The sequence below is a fragment of the Urocampus carinirostris genome, chromosome 13, assembly GCF_059441175.1.
Source record: "Urocampus carinirostris isolate Australia breed hairy pipefish chromosome 13, RoL_Ucar_1.0, whole genome shotgun sequence".
Classification (NCBI taxonomy): domain Eukaryota; kingdom Metazoa; phylum Chordata; class Actinopteri; order Syngnathiformes; family Syngnathidae; genus Urocampus; species Urocampus carinirostris.
This window is the reverse complement of record NC_142361.1, coordinates 25,908,706-25,927,709: the sequence shown is the minus strand read 5'-3', so window position 1 is coordinate 25,927,709 and position 19,004 is coordinate 25,908,706. Positions and strand designations below refer to the sequence as shown.

Here is a 19,004-nt window from a genome sequence, read left to right as displayed (position 1 = left end):
ACAGAAGACCCAGACACAATTTTGAGCCTTCAAGGACAAGAGAGGACCTTACTAACCCTCAAGATGTACAATACCCTGCTCTAAAGCTCCAACCATGAGCATTTTATCCCCTTTAAGAATCTATTTGGTTACATAAAGTAAACCAACCCAAGAGGCTGTGAGAATGTGACAGATACAACAAATACAAACACTCTATAATGCAAGCGTTCAATAATCAAAATAAAACAACCCAGGTGTTATAAGCATTACTTACTGCAACTGTTCAATGCTCAAAATAGAACAACCTTGGCATTGGAAGTGCAAAGTGCCTCTTTGATGCAAGCGTGCAATGATCAAAATTGAACAACCCTGGCATTACAAGAATTCTCCATTACAAGCATTCAATAATCAAAATAAAACAACCCAGGTATCATAAGCATTCCTTATTGCAACTGTTCAATGCTCAAAATAGAACAATCTTGGCATTGGAAGTGCAAAGTGTTGCTTTGTTGCATGTGTTCAATGATCAAAATTGAACAACCCTGGCATTACAAGAATTCTCCATTACAAGCATTCAATAATCAACATAAAACAACCCAGATATTATAAGCATTCCATGCCTCAACTGTTCAACGCTCAAAATAGAACAACCTTGGCATTGGAAGTGCTAAGTGCTTCTTTGTTGCAAGCGTTCAATGATCAAAATTGAACAACCCTAGGATTACAAGAATTCTCTATTACAAGCATTCAATAATCATAAGAGAGCAAATTTAATTCAGATTTTTACGTATCGTAGACATAAAATGAACATCTCATCAGACTGTTTAGCCAATCATGATGCAGAACACAAAGCACAATGCAATTCAGTGAAGTAGCGGGACTGTGAAAAGTGAACCACGTATAGCAAGGGTCCACTGTACGCCAAGAGTAAACTACATTGAAATGAAATGTAGAATGAAATCAAAACTAATGACACGCCCGTATATGATCCAGTAAGGGTTGAATAAAACCAAATTTATTATTTTCAGCACCAGCTACAGCCAATCAGGGTAGCAAATGGACTAAACGAAGGTATTATAGTTTCTTAAACCGCAAGATGACATTAATCTTCCGTGCATCAATTCAACCCATCAGAAAGTTTGCACAGGAGTTTTCTCAAGTAATAACGTAATTAATTCAAATTTAATTACGTTCAGGCAGGAGGGCTGCTGCAGGCAAGAATGGGCATGGCGGCACGTCCAAACCCTGACAGAAGAGATTTATGATGTCTTGTAAAATTCTCTTCTGCTCTGCCACCAAGGAGGGACGTTATTGAATACCCGGGGAAGTGGCGGCTGTGACAAAAGTGAGTTTGAGAGTGTGAAATGAAAAGAAGCCAATTAGTTATATGCTGCTCAGTGGGAAACTAATTGGAAGGGGATGTCAAAAATACAGTACAAATATGGGAGGAAGCAAAAACATCTGCATATACAGTGTATGATATATATTAAATCATTTACTACTATTACGATAGGCTTCATTTTTCTCAGCGTCTTTCTGTTGTCACAAGACCCTGACATGCAGGGTGAATAATATCATATACCAACTCATTTACTTGTACACGATATTGTTCATTTTTTTGGCCTCTTCCGGGTTTCATAAGACCTTGATGTCACAAGACAGAAAGTTTGCATTTTACTAACGTATTAACTAGTATTACTATGGGCTTCATTATTTTCAGCCTCTTCCTGGTTTCACAAGAAATATTAACTCGTTTACTAGTAAAATGTGTACCGCCAAGCTGAACTTGCCCAAGACACACTACAGGAAATGGTGCTCTGACAATCCAGTCGGTTAAAAGATGCATGAACTAGCATGGCTACGGGCTATTTTTTTGGCCTCTTCCTGGTTTTACAAACCCAGATGTTACAAGACATACTGGGTGCATGATATTATACTGTATATATATATATATATATATATATATATATATATATATATATATATATATATATATATATATATATATATAGTTTCTCCACACTTTCGGTGTTTTCATTGATTCTATAAAAAGTTCATAGCTCTTGTTATTTGCAGGCTCTGCTGCACTTTCATTAGCTATCTAATCAAGAACTAATTTTCCTACTTGAGCTACCGTACATCGCTAGGTGAAAGTAATTAAAGAGAATAGCGAGGAAAGCATGCGGCACCTTATTCTTTCATAATTTGGAGTCTCCACATGGAGATTATTAGTCTGCATTAAAACTTTGAAAAATTCAATTTGCAGCAAAAGGGAAATACAAAGCATTCAATGATTAACGATCGATAAACAGAGTGAAGGCTTCCCGAACATACGGTGGATTAATGACTTTCTCAGCACTGATCCTGAAATTTAGAAGTAATTAATGTATGGATTCTGTGAAGGCGCTTATTGGGCTGAAGAACATTCCGCCCTTCTTTTAAGAATAATACAAATACAGTGGACAAAGTATTAGGTAAGCAAAGAATTGGCTGCCAATTATATCTTACTTATAATGACTATTCAAACATCCTTCAAATTGTCCAGAAAATTGATGGTTCTTCCCTTAAAACTACTGAAACCAAAAATGACCAAAGTGAAAGTACCATGAATGCAGTTTTTTGGTATGTGGAGCATTCACAACTCGCAATTATTTAACCTCTGTTGTCGCTAGATGTCTTAAAATGTTTATTGAAAATCATTTGTACATTATTACAACGCAATTAGTATTAATTTTCCTCTTCCTTTATTGACCATATACATTATTAACATAATTAAAAGGTCATCTTGTAATCTGGCTACTTGTGCAGATAATCAACACTAACTTTCAAAAATTCTTACGAGTCAGTGCTTTTTTCCCTTTAAACCAAAGATAACCTTAGTTACTGCTGATGTAAAAGTTGTCATGATTACTGATGTGAAGCACCTGTGCCCGCTCGTTTTGGCGCCAACTGCCTCGGACTCTGATTGGCTCCCTGTCCCTATTTAAACCCACTCCTTTTTGTCACCTGTGGTCAGTCCATCGGCAAACGTCAGTTTACTTTTTGACCCTGACTCACTCCTGTTTTGGCTCCCATCTGTTTGCCGGCTTAGACCCGTTTTTTGATCTTGACCACGTCTACTCTTCTTTCCTGGCTTTCGACTCGTTGCTGATCTAGACCACGTCTTTTGCGCTCCTGTCCCGGCTACTGACCTTTTTTTCCGCGCCCGACACCACCATTGCTCGACACGGAAGTGCCATTTCCGCATTCAGAGCGACCTGCTCCCTGCAACCAGCGATCACCGGATCGTGTGTGCAATCCTTTCCCTTCTTCCCAATAAAACTGTTAGAAACGTACGCAAGTGGGTCCTGTCTCTGTTCTGGTCCAGACAAAAGTACCCTGAATGCTTCATTCTGTTGTCATGATGTTTTGAGATGTTTAACTCATTCAGAGCCGTAGATGTATTTTCACATCATTAATGTTTTATCTACCAACACTTAAGGTTTTTGTATAAGGGACAAATTTGCCTTTTTTGATGTTTTTTGGGTCAAAAATTGAAGTAAAGTGTCATGAACCGGAACAGGACCCAAATGTGTGACGTTTCTCACACGAGCCTTTTATTTTAGGGGAAATGGGGAGTCATGCACGTTAGGCAGCAGTCTGGCGTGAAATGATAGGAAGCCAGAGCCCGACGAGATTGATACCAATTGCTCGAGCAGATATCGGACAGATGGGCACAGGACGGGACGGACAGGATTGATATCAAACAGGATATCGAAATTAAACAGGACAAACTAGATGGGACAAAACTGGAAAACGATATTAAACAACAGTGCAGACAGGTTCGATATCAAAACAGGATATCGAAATTAAACAGTACAAACTAGACAGGAACGAAACTGGAAACCGGACAAAATAAACGGGAACCATACCGGACAGGAAATACCAACAGGGAACAGGACCGACTCAAAACCTACGTCTTGCGGGGCAGATATTCGTTGACGGACTGACAAAGGAAGAGTCAAGTCAAGTCAAGTCATGTTTATTTGTATAGCCCGAGTGAGAGCACTGAGCTTAAATAGACGTAAAGCCAATCTGTCAACGAGCTGCAACTGGTGCCACATGGGCAGGGCCAATTGGGCACCATGGCAACCGTAACATACAGATATTTTTTAAAAATCCTCCTTGAGTTTTGCGTTATAAACATCAGCTAAAATATTGTAAAATGTATTATTTTCTGACAATTTTTCAAGTTTTTTTCCCCCAAAACCGTGTAAATTAGTTAGAAATTTAAGAAAAATAATATCATATTAAAAAAATAACTAAAATAAGCAACATTTTTTGACAATGGGGTATGACTATTATATTTTTTTGCAATGGCAGTATACTTTTGCCATTAATTTTAGTAAAATTATGGTAAAATTAGAAACATTTTCTTTTAATAAGCGACATTTTCTGACAATGAGATAAGAATATTAGGTATTTTTTGCAATGTGAATAAAATTATGTTTTAAATCCAAGTAAAAATATTATATAATTACAAAAAAGGCCACATTTTCTAAAAAATTGGGTAAGATTTTTTTTCTTTATTGCGAAAAAAACATAAATGATGTGAAAATAGTCTATGGCACTGAATAAGTTATTGACACAGGAGTACATCACAGAAAGTATTCCTTTTCTCTTTTTATATGGACTGTATATATCAGGAATGAACTTTTTAAAGTTAAGATTTACTTTTTGTTATCTGATTAGCAAAATTTAAAATGCATTCTAAAGTTACCATGTTATTACTATGTTGTTACTATGTTATTATTATGTTATTACCAGGATGTGACCATTAGAAGTAGGGTTAAAAAGACTCCACTAAAATTCTTGCCAGTTAGAAAAGAAATTTCCTATAAAATCACAATGAGCTTTTGAGCTATATTTTAGAACCAATTTGTTTGCTACCCAGTGGTTCTTTGAGGGCTACCTTGGCTCTATGTATATATACTATCCACATATTTATCAACTTATCTGGAAATTGTTTTCTTTTGTTGCAAAAAATTAACACCAGCCTTCTATGGTAAGGCGCCCGCTTTGAGACTGGGAGGTCGGTGGTTCGCGCCCCGGCCGAGTCATTCCTAAGACTTAAAAAGTGGTCGGCGGCGCCCTCTGTTGGCTGCGGCTGCATCGGCTCGCTACAACGGGTCAGGTGCAATCGACATTTCGTTCTGTGTACATTGTTACACAGAATGACAATACAAGGAAATTATTATTATTATTATTATTATTATTATTAAAAATGGATACCTATCATTTGTGGTGAGTACCGTACTATCACATTAAGATTTTGTCTCGATAGACACACCAAGAAGTTGAATCTTACCTTAGGATATTGTTGCGCCGGGATGAGAACTCTTTCCGACAGCTTTATGTTTTTATTGCTGATGATATCGAGGTATTTCTTCATGATGCCATCTTTTTGCAGTTCATCACCTTCATGCTTTTCAATTTCTGCAGCACAGAAAGACAGGAGAAATGATTAGTTGAGATGCGCATCGGTCTATACCGTCTAGACTGGCATCAGGGTCACCACAAATTGCCGTGGAAGAATAAATGTCTGATTCGGTGGACGGTGGGGAAGAACTGCATCTATGTCGCCTGACAGAGCTCTGACTTCATATTGACTATAGATGAATGATAATTATCGTTATCGAACCCATAAGGTCCAAATATGACATCACGGTTATCAGCCAAACTGAACAAAATAAACCTGATAATTAGTCACCTGACATCACGGTATTTTATTCAATCATCCAAAATACTTCTTGGAATTTATAGTATGTTCCTGATTACAATATATTTTGATTTTATTTTGGAGTAGCATACCTGTCAAGCTCCAAGGCTCCATGCCCTTACAAAATGTCGTATTTTCCCTTACAAAGTACAAAATAATCTTACACCATATTTTTTTGTTCAAACATGTTTATTTAAGTAGGTTATCATATAATTTTGTACATGTGTTTCGTTATAGCATATATATCGTTAATTAACATTTTGTTGAGAGACTTGCTCGACATGAATGAGGTTTATCATAAAACAAGTTCAAAAATGAAGTAGCTTGGATTTTCACTGTAGAAGGAAAAATACATGCAAATATAATTAAGTAGAACAATACATTTTCTTATGCAAATTATGAATTCATTTTATGCATTAGATTATTGTTGGTAATATATTGAGGTTGGAAGAGTATGTGATAGGCGTACGTTATGTGTCAATGTTGGGAAGAGTAAGGTGATGAAGTGTTCTCGTGATGGAGTGGGCATGACGTTAGAAATCAGGTTGCATGGATGGGTGCTGGAAGAAGTTGAAAGCTTTAGGTACTTGGGTTGTGATGTGGCTGCAGTTGGTGGAATGGAGTGCGAGGTATTGCACAGAGTGAATCAAGGAAGCAAGGTTTTGGGTGCTCTGAGGAGAGTGACGAACAACAAGAGTATGAGTATGGATATTAAGAGGGGACTGTATGAGAGTGTGATTGTGCCGACTGTGTTGTATGGTGCCGAGACTTGGAGCCTGAATGCAGATTTAAGAAGGAAGTTGAATGTTTTTGAGATGAAGTGTTTGAGGAGTATGTTAGGAGTGACAAGATTGGATAGATTGAGAAATGAAATTGTGAGAGACAGAACTGGAGTAGTCGTGGAACTGAGCAAGCGTGTTGATAAGAGAGTACTCGGTTGGTTTGGACACCTGGAGAGAATGGATGAGGAGCGAATGTTGAAAAGGATCTACAGAGCAGAAGTCAATGGAAGGAGACCAAGAGGAAGGCCGCGATTGACGTGGATGGATGGTGTTGGGAGTGCACTGCAGGAAAGAGGTCTAAATATAATGGAAGCTAGAGCTCTTGTTGGTGATAGAAAGGAGTGGAGAGGTGTTGTGAAAGAATAGTGGAATTGTGGACGCGTTCTTAAGGATGGACTGGGCACCCGTATGATGCGGCAGGGGTAAACCAGTGAAAGCTGTCGGGCCCAACTGTTGAACAAAAGAGTGTGTTGTGTCCCCCTGACCCGAATGAAATGGCCGCTTTCTGGTGTCCCGTTTCATCTGGAGGGATGAAAGCATGACCAACTTAGGTACCGAGGTGCCTAACTTGTTTGGGTGTTTGGGCAATTGGGTTGGCCATAGTCCAAAATATTGTGTGTGTGTTTTTTGGATGTTATGGTGTTTTTTGCTATTTTTTTTCCTTTTATTTTCTTTGTTATTGTATGTGTTTGTCTTGCTGTCGGTCACCCCTCTTGAGGGATATGACCAAGGTAGATAGATAGATAGATAGATAGATAGATAGATAGATAGATAGATAGATAGATAGATAGATAGATAGATAGATAGATAGATAGATAGATAGATAGATAGATAGATAGATAGATAGATAGATAGATAGATAGATAGATAGATAGATAGATAGATAGATAGATAGATAGATAGATAGATAGATAGATAGATAATTCGTAATATAATGCATCAAAGCAAGTGAGCCGTTTGAGAGCCGGCTCTCTTTATTGAGTTAAGCCGAAAAAGCCGGTTCTCTAAAAAGAGATGGACTTCCTTTCACAACATAACTACCACATGAAAACCGAGGCGGCAGATGCATGCGCACAGTAGCATCAAACTACTCGCTTTGTTTGCAACGGAAAAAAAACAATACTGAGATAGAGGCTACCGCGGCGAACTCGTTTGACTCGTTTCGTGTTAGTCGGTGTATACCGGGTGGTACCTATAATTGACAAATTTGCGTTTTTCCGTACAGATTTTCTTATACGTCGTACACGTCTTAAAATGCATAATAAACGTACTTTGTACGGCAAAAACGTACAGGTTGACAGGTATGGAGTAGTAGCACTTCTTGGTCGTGTCTTGTCTCCTCTCATGTATCTTCTCATTAGAATACATTTTCACTTTTTATAGAAGTTGTAGCACTACTAGGTCGTGTCTCTTCTCTACCTCTCCATAGGGGGCGTTGCGGAGCTTGTCCAAGATATCTTGTAAGCATTTATTTTCCTCATTGGAATACATTTTCTTTTTTCCATAGAAGTAGTAGTCCTCTCTACCTCGGCCAAGAAATGTTCTATGCATTTATAACTAGGGTTAAAATACCTATAGTGCCCAAAAGTCTTTTTTCCCATTTGGAAATACAGCATGGTGGTGTTCCGGCCGGGCTTTTCTGCACCTTTGGAATGCTATTTGTACTCTGAACACTCTCGCCTGACTGGGTCATCAGCTGGGGACCACCGGTCATTGATGTTTAGCTCCTTTAACCCCAGGACATCTACTGATGGCGTAGCGATGGCTGGGAAGTTTCCCTGCCAACCCCACCGATGTCCTAGAGGTTGCTTGAAGGCCCCCTGCTCCTATCATTCCTCCACAGCCACAGCCAGAAGCTACCCTTTTCTGCCTCTTCTGACAACTCTTTTGTTGCTCTCTTGTTGCCAGCTCCTGTGCATGCAAGGTCTCTGAGCAGGCGAGAGGTTGACATGCCCACAAAACCCCTGCAACCCACCTCAACTGGGAATACTGTGGTTTTCCAGCCCGCCTCCCTGCACCCGGCTGCCAGGTCTCCATACTTCGCCCGTTTCCTCTCATATGCTGCCTCTAGTCCCTTCTCCCAAGTGACCTCCACAAGGGGGACCACCTTGCTGGCTACAGACCACAGCACAATATCTGGCCGCAATTATGTTTCGTCGATCTCCATAGGGAAACTGCAACTGCCTTTTGAGGTTGAATTTTATTTTCCATTTATTGGCAGGTGAGAGGAGCCTTCCCAAGTTTGATGGGCATTGGTGTTTTCGCCAGCGTTTTCACCAGCCCTTGCAAACTGGATGACATGTCTTGATGGGGGTGCTGGGGGACTGTTTACCTCCTGTCTTCAAGTTTCTACAATCTCTACCAGCTTCTTATGGGCAGCATCATTCCCCATCTATAGCGACCTCAGGACAGTGCCGTCTTGCTGAAGACTACTGTTTATGGTACTGCAAAGGGGAAGATCTCATCAGTTCCAAACCACTGGCGGAGATTTGTTGTAGGTTGCCAGGATCAAGAAGCTGAGCCTGGATTAAGGGATCTTCCACAATTTGGGCCTAGACATAGGCCTGTCCATGCCCCCTCCTCATGTTGTCCAGCTGCCCTGTTTGCTCTGGGAAACCGCTTTGATGGTATGCCGTTCCTGCTCCGGCCTTATCACTTCTGTCACGACTATGTTTTCTTTTACCGCCTGAAAGCCTTTGACCGGAAGAGGAGGGCGTCGCTGCTCGCCCTACTTGGATGTTTTAGCCTGCCGATTGCCTGGTCGACCTCTTCTTCTGCCTCCACCTCCTTCCTGTTCAAACTTTGGTGCCCGCTGCCCTAATCAGAAGGTCGGAGGACTCAACTCCAAAACCATCCAGGCCTTCTCCTTATTGTACCCAAGGCTGATGGTATGCAGTGGCAGTTGGACTATGTTCTAAATGAAGAGGCCCACATCTGAGCGGCATTTTGGCAGCCCCATCCACTTCCACAACTAAGTAGTCCCGGAAAGTGCCACACGACAATGCCTGATTGTAATCAGTCAATCACCTAATTGGGCACTGTGTAAGCTGTGATAGCCTCCTTTGCTGTGTGGGAGAGTAAGGAGTGGCAGCTACAGAATTGCAATTGGTTACTTGACCCATTGGACTGGTCAGGTGCCTAATATTCTTTGTTTCCTTTCGCATTATTAAAAAGTTCTTATGCACATTTTTGAGGATTTACAGCAAATGAGTATAGGCTCCAAATATCGGTTATCAGCCTCATCTAAATACTAATAATCGGCCCTGAAAAACCCTTATCGGTCGAACTGTAGTGTATATACTATGTTTTTATAAGTACTTACTAGGGCTGCACGATTAACCGAAATGTGACATGGTGCGGTAGTGTAACCGTGAAACACTGCGATTTTTTTAAGGATTCATAGTTTTGGTTTGTTATTTGACTGACGGAGAAGAATTGTCACATTTCGTGGTTTAACATCGCCGGCCAATCAGAAGCAGGTTTTAATGACACCAACCAATGAAGGCGAGGCAACGTTCATGAGCACGACTTTAATAGGTTGGTGTAAGCTGCCAGTCAGTCAATCAGCTCTTGCAAAAATGGCCCCCCCACCAAAACAAACGCCACAGATTGTAGATTGAGTGGCTCGTTACATTGAAAATAATGTAATTAATTAAATCAAAATCAGAGAAAAGTCAGAAAGGCGCAAAGAAAAACTGATCACCTGGATTTCTATCACGTCCGGGAATTGACAGAGGGGGCGTCGGAAGGAAAAGCTAGCAGCTAGGCTAACAATTCTTAAGCCACCACTGCCGAATGTTGCTTGTCATCAACGCCACATCCATTACCCATGAAACGGAGGACTTGGAGCCACTACTCGTGGAAAACCACAACATTTGTGACTCTTGTATTTTAAACATCACAAAGACCTCGCAAATGTCGCGGTTACCCGACACTAACTAGCCAGCCTCTCTCTAAATCGTTTTCTTACACTAAAAGGAGTTCCCCTCCAATTTCGTTGTACTTTTGTATATTGACAATAAGGACTATTTATTCTTCTCCAATTTGGTTCTTATTCGTAGATCTATAGTTATTTTGTCATTTATTCTTAGTCTCAAAGGACATCATTTCAAGGTAAGTTTGCATGTAACTAAGTTTGAGTTCTCCTCAAAAAATCAAAAATCGCATTGAAATTGCAATATATAGTCATATGCAATACTGAGGTATAGCAATTAGGTTTTTGTCCTAAATCCTCTATATCAACACGTTACATTGGGTATTTAGGTATTATATTCCTTTTACTTTATTATTGTTATATTTTCAACACAAGGATTCTGCTGGAAGTGTGAATCTCCCTATGGGGATGAATAAAGTATCTATCTATCTATCTATCTATCTATCTATCTATCTATCTATCTATCTATCTATCTATCTATCTATCTATCTATCTATCTATCTATCTATCTATCTATCTATCTATCTATCTATCTATCTATCTATCTATCTATCTATCTATCTATCTATCTATCTATCTATCTATCTATCTATCTATCTATCTATCTATCTATCTATCTATCTATCTATCTATCTATCTATCTATCTATCTATCTATCTATCTATCTATCTATCTATCTATCTATCTATCTATCTATCTATCTATCTATCTATCTATCTATCTATCTAAATCGTGCAGCCCAGGTACTTACCTTCTCAAATGTGAGTCAGTCTAATAGTCCTCATAAGACCACAAGGAGATTTCTATTCCAAAATAATGTTCAGGTCTGAAGCCAAGAAGATTGTGTTTGTGTGAGACAAAATCGGCTTACAGCGAACACATATGGCAAAACATTCGCCCGAGCATCATCGTTTAAAAAAAGAGAATGGGATCAAATGGAGTGCAGAGATCACAGAAGCCAAAAAGTGAATTGGAGGTCAATGCTTTTCAATTCTCGCACAGGATAAAATAAAAATCTCATTGGGGGGGAAACGAATCAATTCCACTCCGAGTTACTATTCTGGTGCTCCTGATCCGCTCTGATGCAATGGCCAAAACAGATCCAGCATTGCTCCTCGGAGGAAAGGAGAAAAAAAGGAGGGTTTATATGGTCAACTTAGGGATAAATGATTTCAAATCGGGAGATACGCTGTTTGAACTGTGAAAATAGAACATAAATAGACCTTACAGACTACTTTGTTTTTCCTGTTTTGGTCTTAAAATGATTTAGGCTATTGTTTTTCTTGAATAGGGAAACCGGGTTAGCGCTCAAACTAATGGAAAAACGAAAAAACAAACTAATAAAAATAGTTTAAAACAAAGATCGCGTGGAATACTATTATGTCGGACATTAAGTACCGCAATTACGTAAAAAATGAAATAAACCTTAACAATAATAAAAAAACAAAAATCAAACAACACTTCATGTAGTATAGTGTTAGAGCAGGGATGTCAAACTCATATTAGCTCAGGGGCCGGACTACTAGATTTAAGAGAGAAAGAGAGAGAGGGAGAGAGAGAGAGAAGGAATGAATGAAATGAAAGAGAGATTGAGAGAGTGGAGAAAGAGAGAGGAAGAAGCAGAGAGGGGGAAAGAGAAAGAGGAGATAGAAGAATGAGAAACTAAGGGGAGTAAGGAAGAAAAGGGATAAAAAAAGAAAAAAAGAAAGAAAGAAAGAAAGAAAGAAAGAAAGGAAAAAGAAAGAAAGAAAACAGAGAGTGACAGAAAAGAGAGGAGAGGGAGAGAGAAAGAGAGGGAGGGAGGCAGAGAGGGAGAGAGAGAAAGAGGAGAAAGAAAGAAATATGAGAAAGACAAGGAAGTAAGAAAGAAAGAAAGAAAGAAAGAAAGAAAGAAAGAAAGAAAGAAAGAAAGAAAGGGGAGAAAGAAAGAAGGACATAAAAATGAGATTGACAGAAAAGAGAGGGAGGGAGAAAGAAAGAGAGAGAGCAATAGTGAGTGACAGAAAAGAGAGACAGAGATTGAAAATAAAAGTGATAAAGTGAAGATCAGAGACACCACAAGAAAGAGAGAAAGAAAGAAGCAGAAATGAGACAAAAAAATAAGGAGTAAATAAAGTGCAAGAAAGAGAGAAAGAAGGGGAGAGAAAGACATATAAGGCTAGAAAGAGGGAGAAAGAGAAAAAAAGAAAGAATTGAAGAGGAAAAAAAAGAGAAAGAGAGTGTGAGTCAAAAAAAGAGACAAAGAAATACAGCTACATTTCCCTAGGGAGTGGCGCCTGGCTTTGGCGACATCAAGTGAACATTTCAAACTGCATGTCTTTTTTTTTATCATGTGCTTCTCTTATGCTGTATTGTGGGCCAGATTAAAACCCGCATGTTTCGCACCCTTGTGTTCGACATTATATCATATAATAAAAACCTAAAAAAAATGTTTGTTTCTAAAACATTTTTTAGCTAGCAACTCATACATATGACAGAAAATAATAAAATAAATGAATAAATGGGTGAATAAATAGCTCTTCATTTTTAAATTTTGCAAAAAAAAAAACATCCCGGGAAAAACAAACAAAAATAGCGCATTGTACATCAATTATTTAACGTCTGACATAAAAATTGCGCTTTATGTCAGACATTAAATAAAATAAATACGTAAATAATTCACCTTTGTTAGCTTTTGACAAATTTTCCTGTTAAAAAAAACACAACACTGGTGCATTAAACATCACTCATGGCCTGGTTATGAAGTACGGGTGCTTGAAATCTGTAAAAACGCTTGAATTTTAGGTGAAGTGCTTTTAAATGCTCGGAACTGTTGCCATGTTTCTCAGCAAGCTTAAAAATCCTGCCCTCTGGTGGTTTGGCTTTGCCATTGCATTTCTTCGTGATTAACAGCAGCTGGCATGAGTTTGTATGGCACTATCCTAAGTGTCATCGCCCCCCTGCGGTCCCTTTATAAAGGACAGGTGCATGGTAAACCTAAACACGCACACTATGAAAACATTGAGGTAGTGCTTCCCAGGGGTAAGTTGTAATGGGAAGAACTTACTGCAACTGAAAATTTAAGCTGCATATTCGTGGTTTTTCATCGGCGGAGATATTTGCCTAAAAATACTTGCGTATTGTTTAGATCCACGGATATAATTGCGATTTACTCAAGATCTAAAAAAATCATGTCTTGTTAAATGCACACACAAGAATAAAAATAGACTAAAAAATGGTATTTTAGTAGCTCGAACCGGATTCCCGTTTTTAATCTTAATGGGGTTGGCTTTAAAAGGGCTTGAATTTGGCCTTGAAATATACATACGAACCCGGTATTATGTCAGATATTCAATAAATACATAAATAAATGAATACATAAGCGGCACGGTGCATGAGTGGTTAGCGCGTTCGCAGCACAGTTCTGAGGTCATGGGTTAAAATCCAGCCTTCTTGTGTGGAGTTTGCATGTTCTCCCTGTGTTTACGTGGGTTTTCTCCGGGCACTCCAGTTTTCCTCCCGCAAAAACATGCATGTCAGTTAAAATGGCCGGTCCATTTTGTCCCTAAGTGTGACTGAGCGAGTCTGTCTCTGTGCCTTGCGACTGGCTGGCAACCGGTTGAGGGTGTCCCCTGCCCACTGCCCGAAGACAACTGGGGTGGGCTCCGGCACCCTCGTGACCCTACTGTGGATAAGCTGTGCAGATAAGGGATGGATGGATGAATACATAAATAAATGGACCACAAGGTGTCTTATTTCCTCGTGCTGAGTAGTTTTTCCTAGCCCGCATGTTGGTCTAAGATCAGGGTAAGGTTTGTAATTAGGGGCGTCACAAAGAAGTGTGACTTGACTTGTTAATTTTTTCATGATTACCGATTTAGATCACCTGTGGCTGCTCATTAGGCGCCAGCCGCTGCGGGCGACCTGATTGGTTCCCTGTTCCCTTTTAAAGCTCAGTCCTGTCACTCTCCGGTTGTCAGTCCGTCAGCGAACCTCTGTTGTTACAAGGCAAGTATTTTGACCCTGACTCCTGCCTGTCCCGTTTTTGCACCCGTTTTTCCACCTGTCCGTTCCTGATCTCCCCGTTTGTCTCCGGCTACACCCTGTTTTTGATTCCGACCACGTCTGCTCTCCTGTCCCGGCTTACGACCCGTTTTTCATCCCCGCCACATTTTTGCTCTCCTGTCCCGGCTACCGACCCGTTTTTTTCCATCCTTGACACCGCCATCTCCCGCTACGGAAGATCCACATCTGTAGTCGGATCACGATCCGATTGCATGAGCGGCTTGCTTCCCGCGTCCAGCAAGCACTGGATCGCGGGCGCTGCCCTTTCTCTTTCTATCAATAAACTTGTGGTTAAAGCTAAGCATTTGGGTCCTAATTCCGTTCTGGCCGTGACAAGTTTTTGCAAACTTTTTCTGCAAAAAAAAAATACCTTGATAAATAAAACTCAACAATCGAGACCAGCCAGGCAAAACCAAAAGTGTTAAATCGGTTTGATATAAACCAAGCAAAGTGTCTGATGGTTGCATTCAATTAACATTAAAATCAAAACAAGCTCTGTAGAAACCAGCAAGTATTGACTTTTCAAGCTTATTATAAAGTCTCCACAACAAAGAGAAGAATAAATCAATCAAACCGAGATATCGACAAAACGAGGCAACCAAACAATGATTTACACCCTAAAATTGTTTACCTAAATGGATTAAAAAGTGGTTTTTTTCTTTTTCTGCGTTTGGCAATAAAACTCTAATAAGTATTTTATTAATTTTGTTTTGGATTCATTAATATAATACCAGGTGTTATCAACCTCTCTGAACCTCTCTCTTTTTTGTTACCGATTAGCGTGAAGGGGTAAGATGCATTTTTAAAATAATGTATCTGTCAGGAACCGGAACAGGAGGAGGACCCAGATGCGTGACGTTTCTCACACAGGCTTTATTTTACGGGAAATGGGGCAGTCATGCACGTTAACATAAACACCAGTGATTCGGCGATCTTTGGGCGAAGGACACATGTGGAACAACAGGAAGCCAGAGGCAGACGAGATCGATGCCGATTGCACGAGCGGATATTGGACAGATGGGGTCGATACGGGACAGGACGGGACAGACAGGATTGATATCAGGCACTGGAGACTGGAGTCTGATAACAAGCAGGGCGAGATAGACGGAAACGATACCAGACACTGGAGATCGAAATTAAAGAGGACAAACTAGACGGGAACGCTACCAGACACTGGAGATCGATATCAAACAGAACAAAATAGCCGGGAACGAAACTGGGGATTGATATTAAACAGGACAAAATAGACAGGAACGATACCGGACAAGAAACACAAACAGGAAACCGGACAGAGTCAAAACCCACGTCTTGCGGGTGCAGGGGTTTGTTGACGGACTGACAAAGGATGCGTAAGAGCACTGAGCTTAAATAGGAGGGAACTCAATCAGTCAACGAGCCGCAGCTGGCACCATGGGTAACCGTGAAAGGATCGTGTTATGACTATGTTGTTACTATGTTATTATCAGGTTGTAATTACAGTATTGGAAAGGAAATTAAGAGTAAATAGTTAAAATCTTAATATACATTTTTCTAACCTGTAATATTGTGTGTATAATTTCTTCATTTACAACTTCTTCATTATTTCAGTCATTTACAGTTTCTTTATTTTGTAGCCAGAAGTGGCCTTGAATGTTATCGTCTGCAGCTATTGTGTCTGACTCATTTGTGCCCGGAATATTCTGTGAATAAAACCTTCGATGGAACTGCTCATCGTTTCCCAGCTTTTATTTTGCTAACCAACGCGATTAATAGCTAGTTTACAAAATTATACATAGGGAATACATTTTTTCTCAGTCTTGTGTGCATATTTAGGAAGGTGTTGGCTCTAGGGAAAAAAAACTGTCTCAAAGCCTGTTTGTCTTTGTTTTAAGAGAGCTGTAGCTTCTGCCAGAGGGCAGCAGGTCTAAGAGGTTGTGGCCAGGATGAGAAGAGTCCTCAAATTGGTTGTTGGCTCTGCTGTGATTGACTGGGCAGAAAGCGGCCTATTATTTTCTAGTGTGAGTTGATAACCCTCCGTAAGGTTCTCCTGATTTCTGCTGTGCTCCCAGTGGACATTGTTTTTAACACTGGTTTGTGTATATTATTTAGCACCCCCTAATAGTGAAAAAAACTTACTCAATTTATAGAAATATCAATATTGATTTAAATAATTAGAAAAAATACATGAATTATCATCTCATCATGTGTTTTTTAATGCTCGTAGGTCCAGAAATCTGTATTTATTTTATTTATCACGAGCGAAAGGCTTCGCAAAAAAATAATAAGAAAAATGGTTCATTTTGCTTACTTTGAGTCTCGGTAGTTTGTAATCTTCTTCGTGCTCTTAGCGCTCAACACAATACAATGACATCTAGTGGTTAAACCTACACTCTTACCCCTTTTTTGATACGTTTTTGAAATCATTGCAAATTGTTTACGCTACAAATAAAATTTTGCACGGAAAAACAGTTTTTTAAAAAAAATAGTTTTTGTAAGTCAGATCTTGTCAGGCACTTTTAGGCTTTCATCGAGATCATCTCAGTCACTGCTAGCAGACGGCAATGTGGGTGAAGATTTTTAATACAATGGTACCTCAATGGGGCAGCACGGCGGCGCAGTGGTTAGCGCGTGTGCGGCACAGTTCTGAGGTCGTGGGAACCTCCTGAGTGGGTTCAAATCCAGCTCCCGGCCTTACTGTGCGGAGTTTGTATGTTCTCCCCGTGCTTGCGTGGGTTTCCTCCGGGCACTCCGGTTTCCTCCCACATTCCAAAAACATGCATTTCAGTTCGAGTGAGTTGTCTGTACCCGTGTGCCCTGCGATTGGCTGGCAACTAGTCCAGGGTGTCCCCTGCCCACTGCCCGATGATTGCTGGGATGGGCTCCAGCATCCCCACGACCCTACTGAGGATAAGCGGTGCAGCCGATGAGAGAGATGGGGTACCTCAATGGTTCTGGGAATAACTTGGTAACCTAAAAACTTCGTAGGTTGGGACGCATTGTGCATGTAAATGCGCTAATCCGTTCCAAACCCCGAAAAAGCACAGTATATTTTTTTAATAAATCACAAAAGACCTCATAACATGAAGCAAATACTGTCATGATTAGTGATGTGACTCAGCTGTGCCCGCTCACGTAACGCAATTGGGTCCTGTTTCCATTCTGGTCCCGACAAATACATGTTAACATTGGATGAACACACAATAGACATAAAACAAGAGGCACCAAATGTAAAAAAACAAAAAGTAAAAAGAAGGATATATTAAGAATATTAGTATACTGTTATGCCTCGCATTTCTAGAAAAACTCATCCAATGACGTCTGATTTTGCCAGAAATGCGCGAGGTAGATCCCTTTCTACAAATTCCGAGACTTAAAGGAATTTTGCTAAAATGTCTTCAATTTGTTCTGATTGAATGATGGCTGCGTCCTTCTTCCCACTACCTTGCCAAAACCCCTCCTCCTTGAACTCTGGATTGTGATGGTGACACGAAGAGCATGCTGGGAGCACGCATGCGCACTAGGTTGCCAGGCAGATTTGAAGTGTTAGCCATTTTGTATACGTTCAGAACTCTGGGAGCAGCGAATAACAGCGGGTACTGTACTGTATTTTTGACTTTGTATCCTGAAACACCTCTGTAATAAGAAGAAATATTTTACCATTCAGGAACTTCTAACCTGAAACTTTTGTATGTAGAGACATTCGTAAGTAGAAGTGCCACTCAATTTGTTATGATTACTGATGTGACTCAGCTGTGCCCGCTCATTTGGCGCCGACTGCCGCGGGTTCTGATTGGCCATCTGCGAACCTCAGTGAACACTAGGCAAGCCTTTTTTGACCCTGACTCCCACGTGTCCCGTTTTTTGCTCCCGCCTGTCTCCGGCTTCGGCCCGTTTTGATCCTGACCACGTCTGCTCTCGAGTCCCGGCCTATGACCTCTTTTTGTCCGCGACTACGTCTACTCTCCTGTTCTGGCTTACGACTCGCTTACGACCCCGACTACGCCTTGCTCTCCTATTTCCGGTTACCGACCCCTTTTTTTCCGTCCCTGACACCGCCGTCACTTGCTACGGAAGATCCACTTCCGCGTTGGGAGCACCATCCGAGTACAAGAGCGACTTGCTTCCCGCGTCCATTCTCTTTCCTCCAATAAAATTTGTGAGAAACGTAACGCAATTGGGTCTTGTTTCCGTTCCGGTCCTGTCAGTACGGACTGACCAAAGGGGAGAGAAAGAGGTCGTAAGCCTGGACGGGAGGGCAGATGTGGTCAGGTTCAAAACAGCTCGCAGCTGGAGACAGACGGGAGCAAAAGACGGGACCTGTGGGAGTCAGGGTCGTAAAAGGCTTGCCTAGTGTTCACTGAGGTTCGCAGACTGACTGACAACAGGGGATTGACAGGACTGGGTTCAAATACTGATTGGGAGCCAATCAGAACCCGAGGCAGTTGGCGCCAAATGAGCGGGCACAGCTGAGTCACATCAGTAATCATGACACTATTGTTGCGCTTTTCTTCATAGTCTAGTCGCGTTG

General features: G+C 40.6%; 2 protein-coding genes across 4 annotated transcripts in view; one reads left to right on the top strand and one right to left on the bottom strand.

Annotated features, from left to right (window-relative positions):
- The window catches only part of LOC148354158 (isoaspartyl peptidase/L-asparaginase), a 53,574-nt gene that overhangs the window by 5,794 nt on the left and 28,776 nt on the right, over positions 1-19,004 (top strand). The gene's annotated exons all lie outside the window — the stretch shown is intronic.
- The window catches only part of khdrbs2 (KH domain containing, RNA binding, signal transduction associated 2), a 113,913-nt gene that overhangs the window by 80,078 nt on the left and 14,831 nt on the right, over positions 1-19,004 (bottom strand). For all 3 annotated transcript variants that reach the window (XR_015852426.1, XM_088351141.1, XM_088351142.1), the window contains exon 2: positions 5,327-5,454. Coding sequence is in view for 2 of the 3 variants with exons in the window: in XM_088351141.1 (XP_088207267.1) it covers positions 5,327-5,454 (128 nt within the window). In the remaining variant the exon portion in view is untranslated. The remainder of the gene's footprint in view (positions 1-5,326; positions 5,455-19,004) is intronic.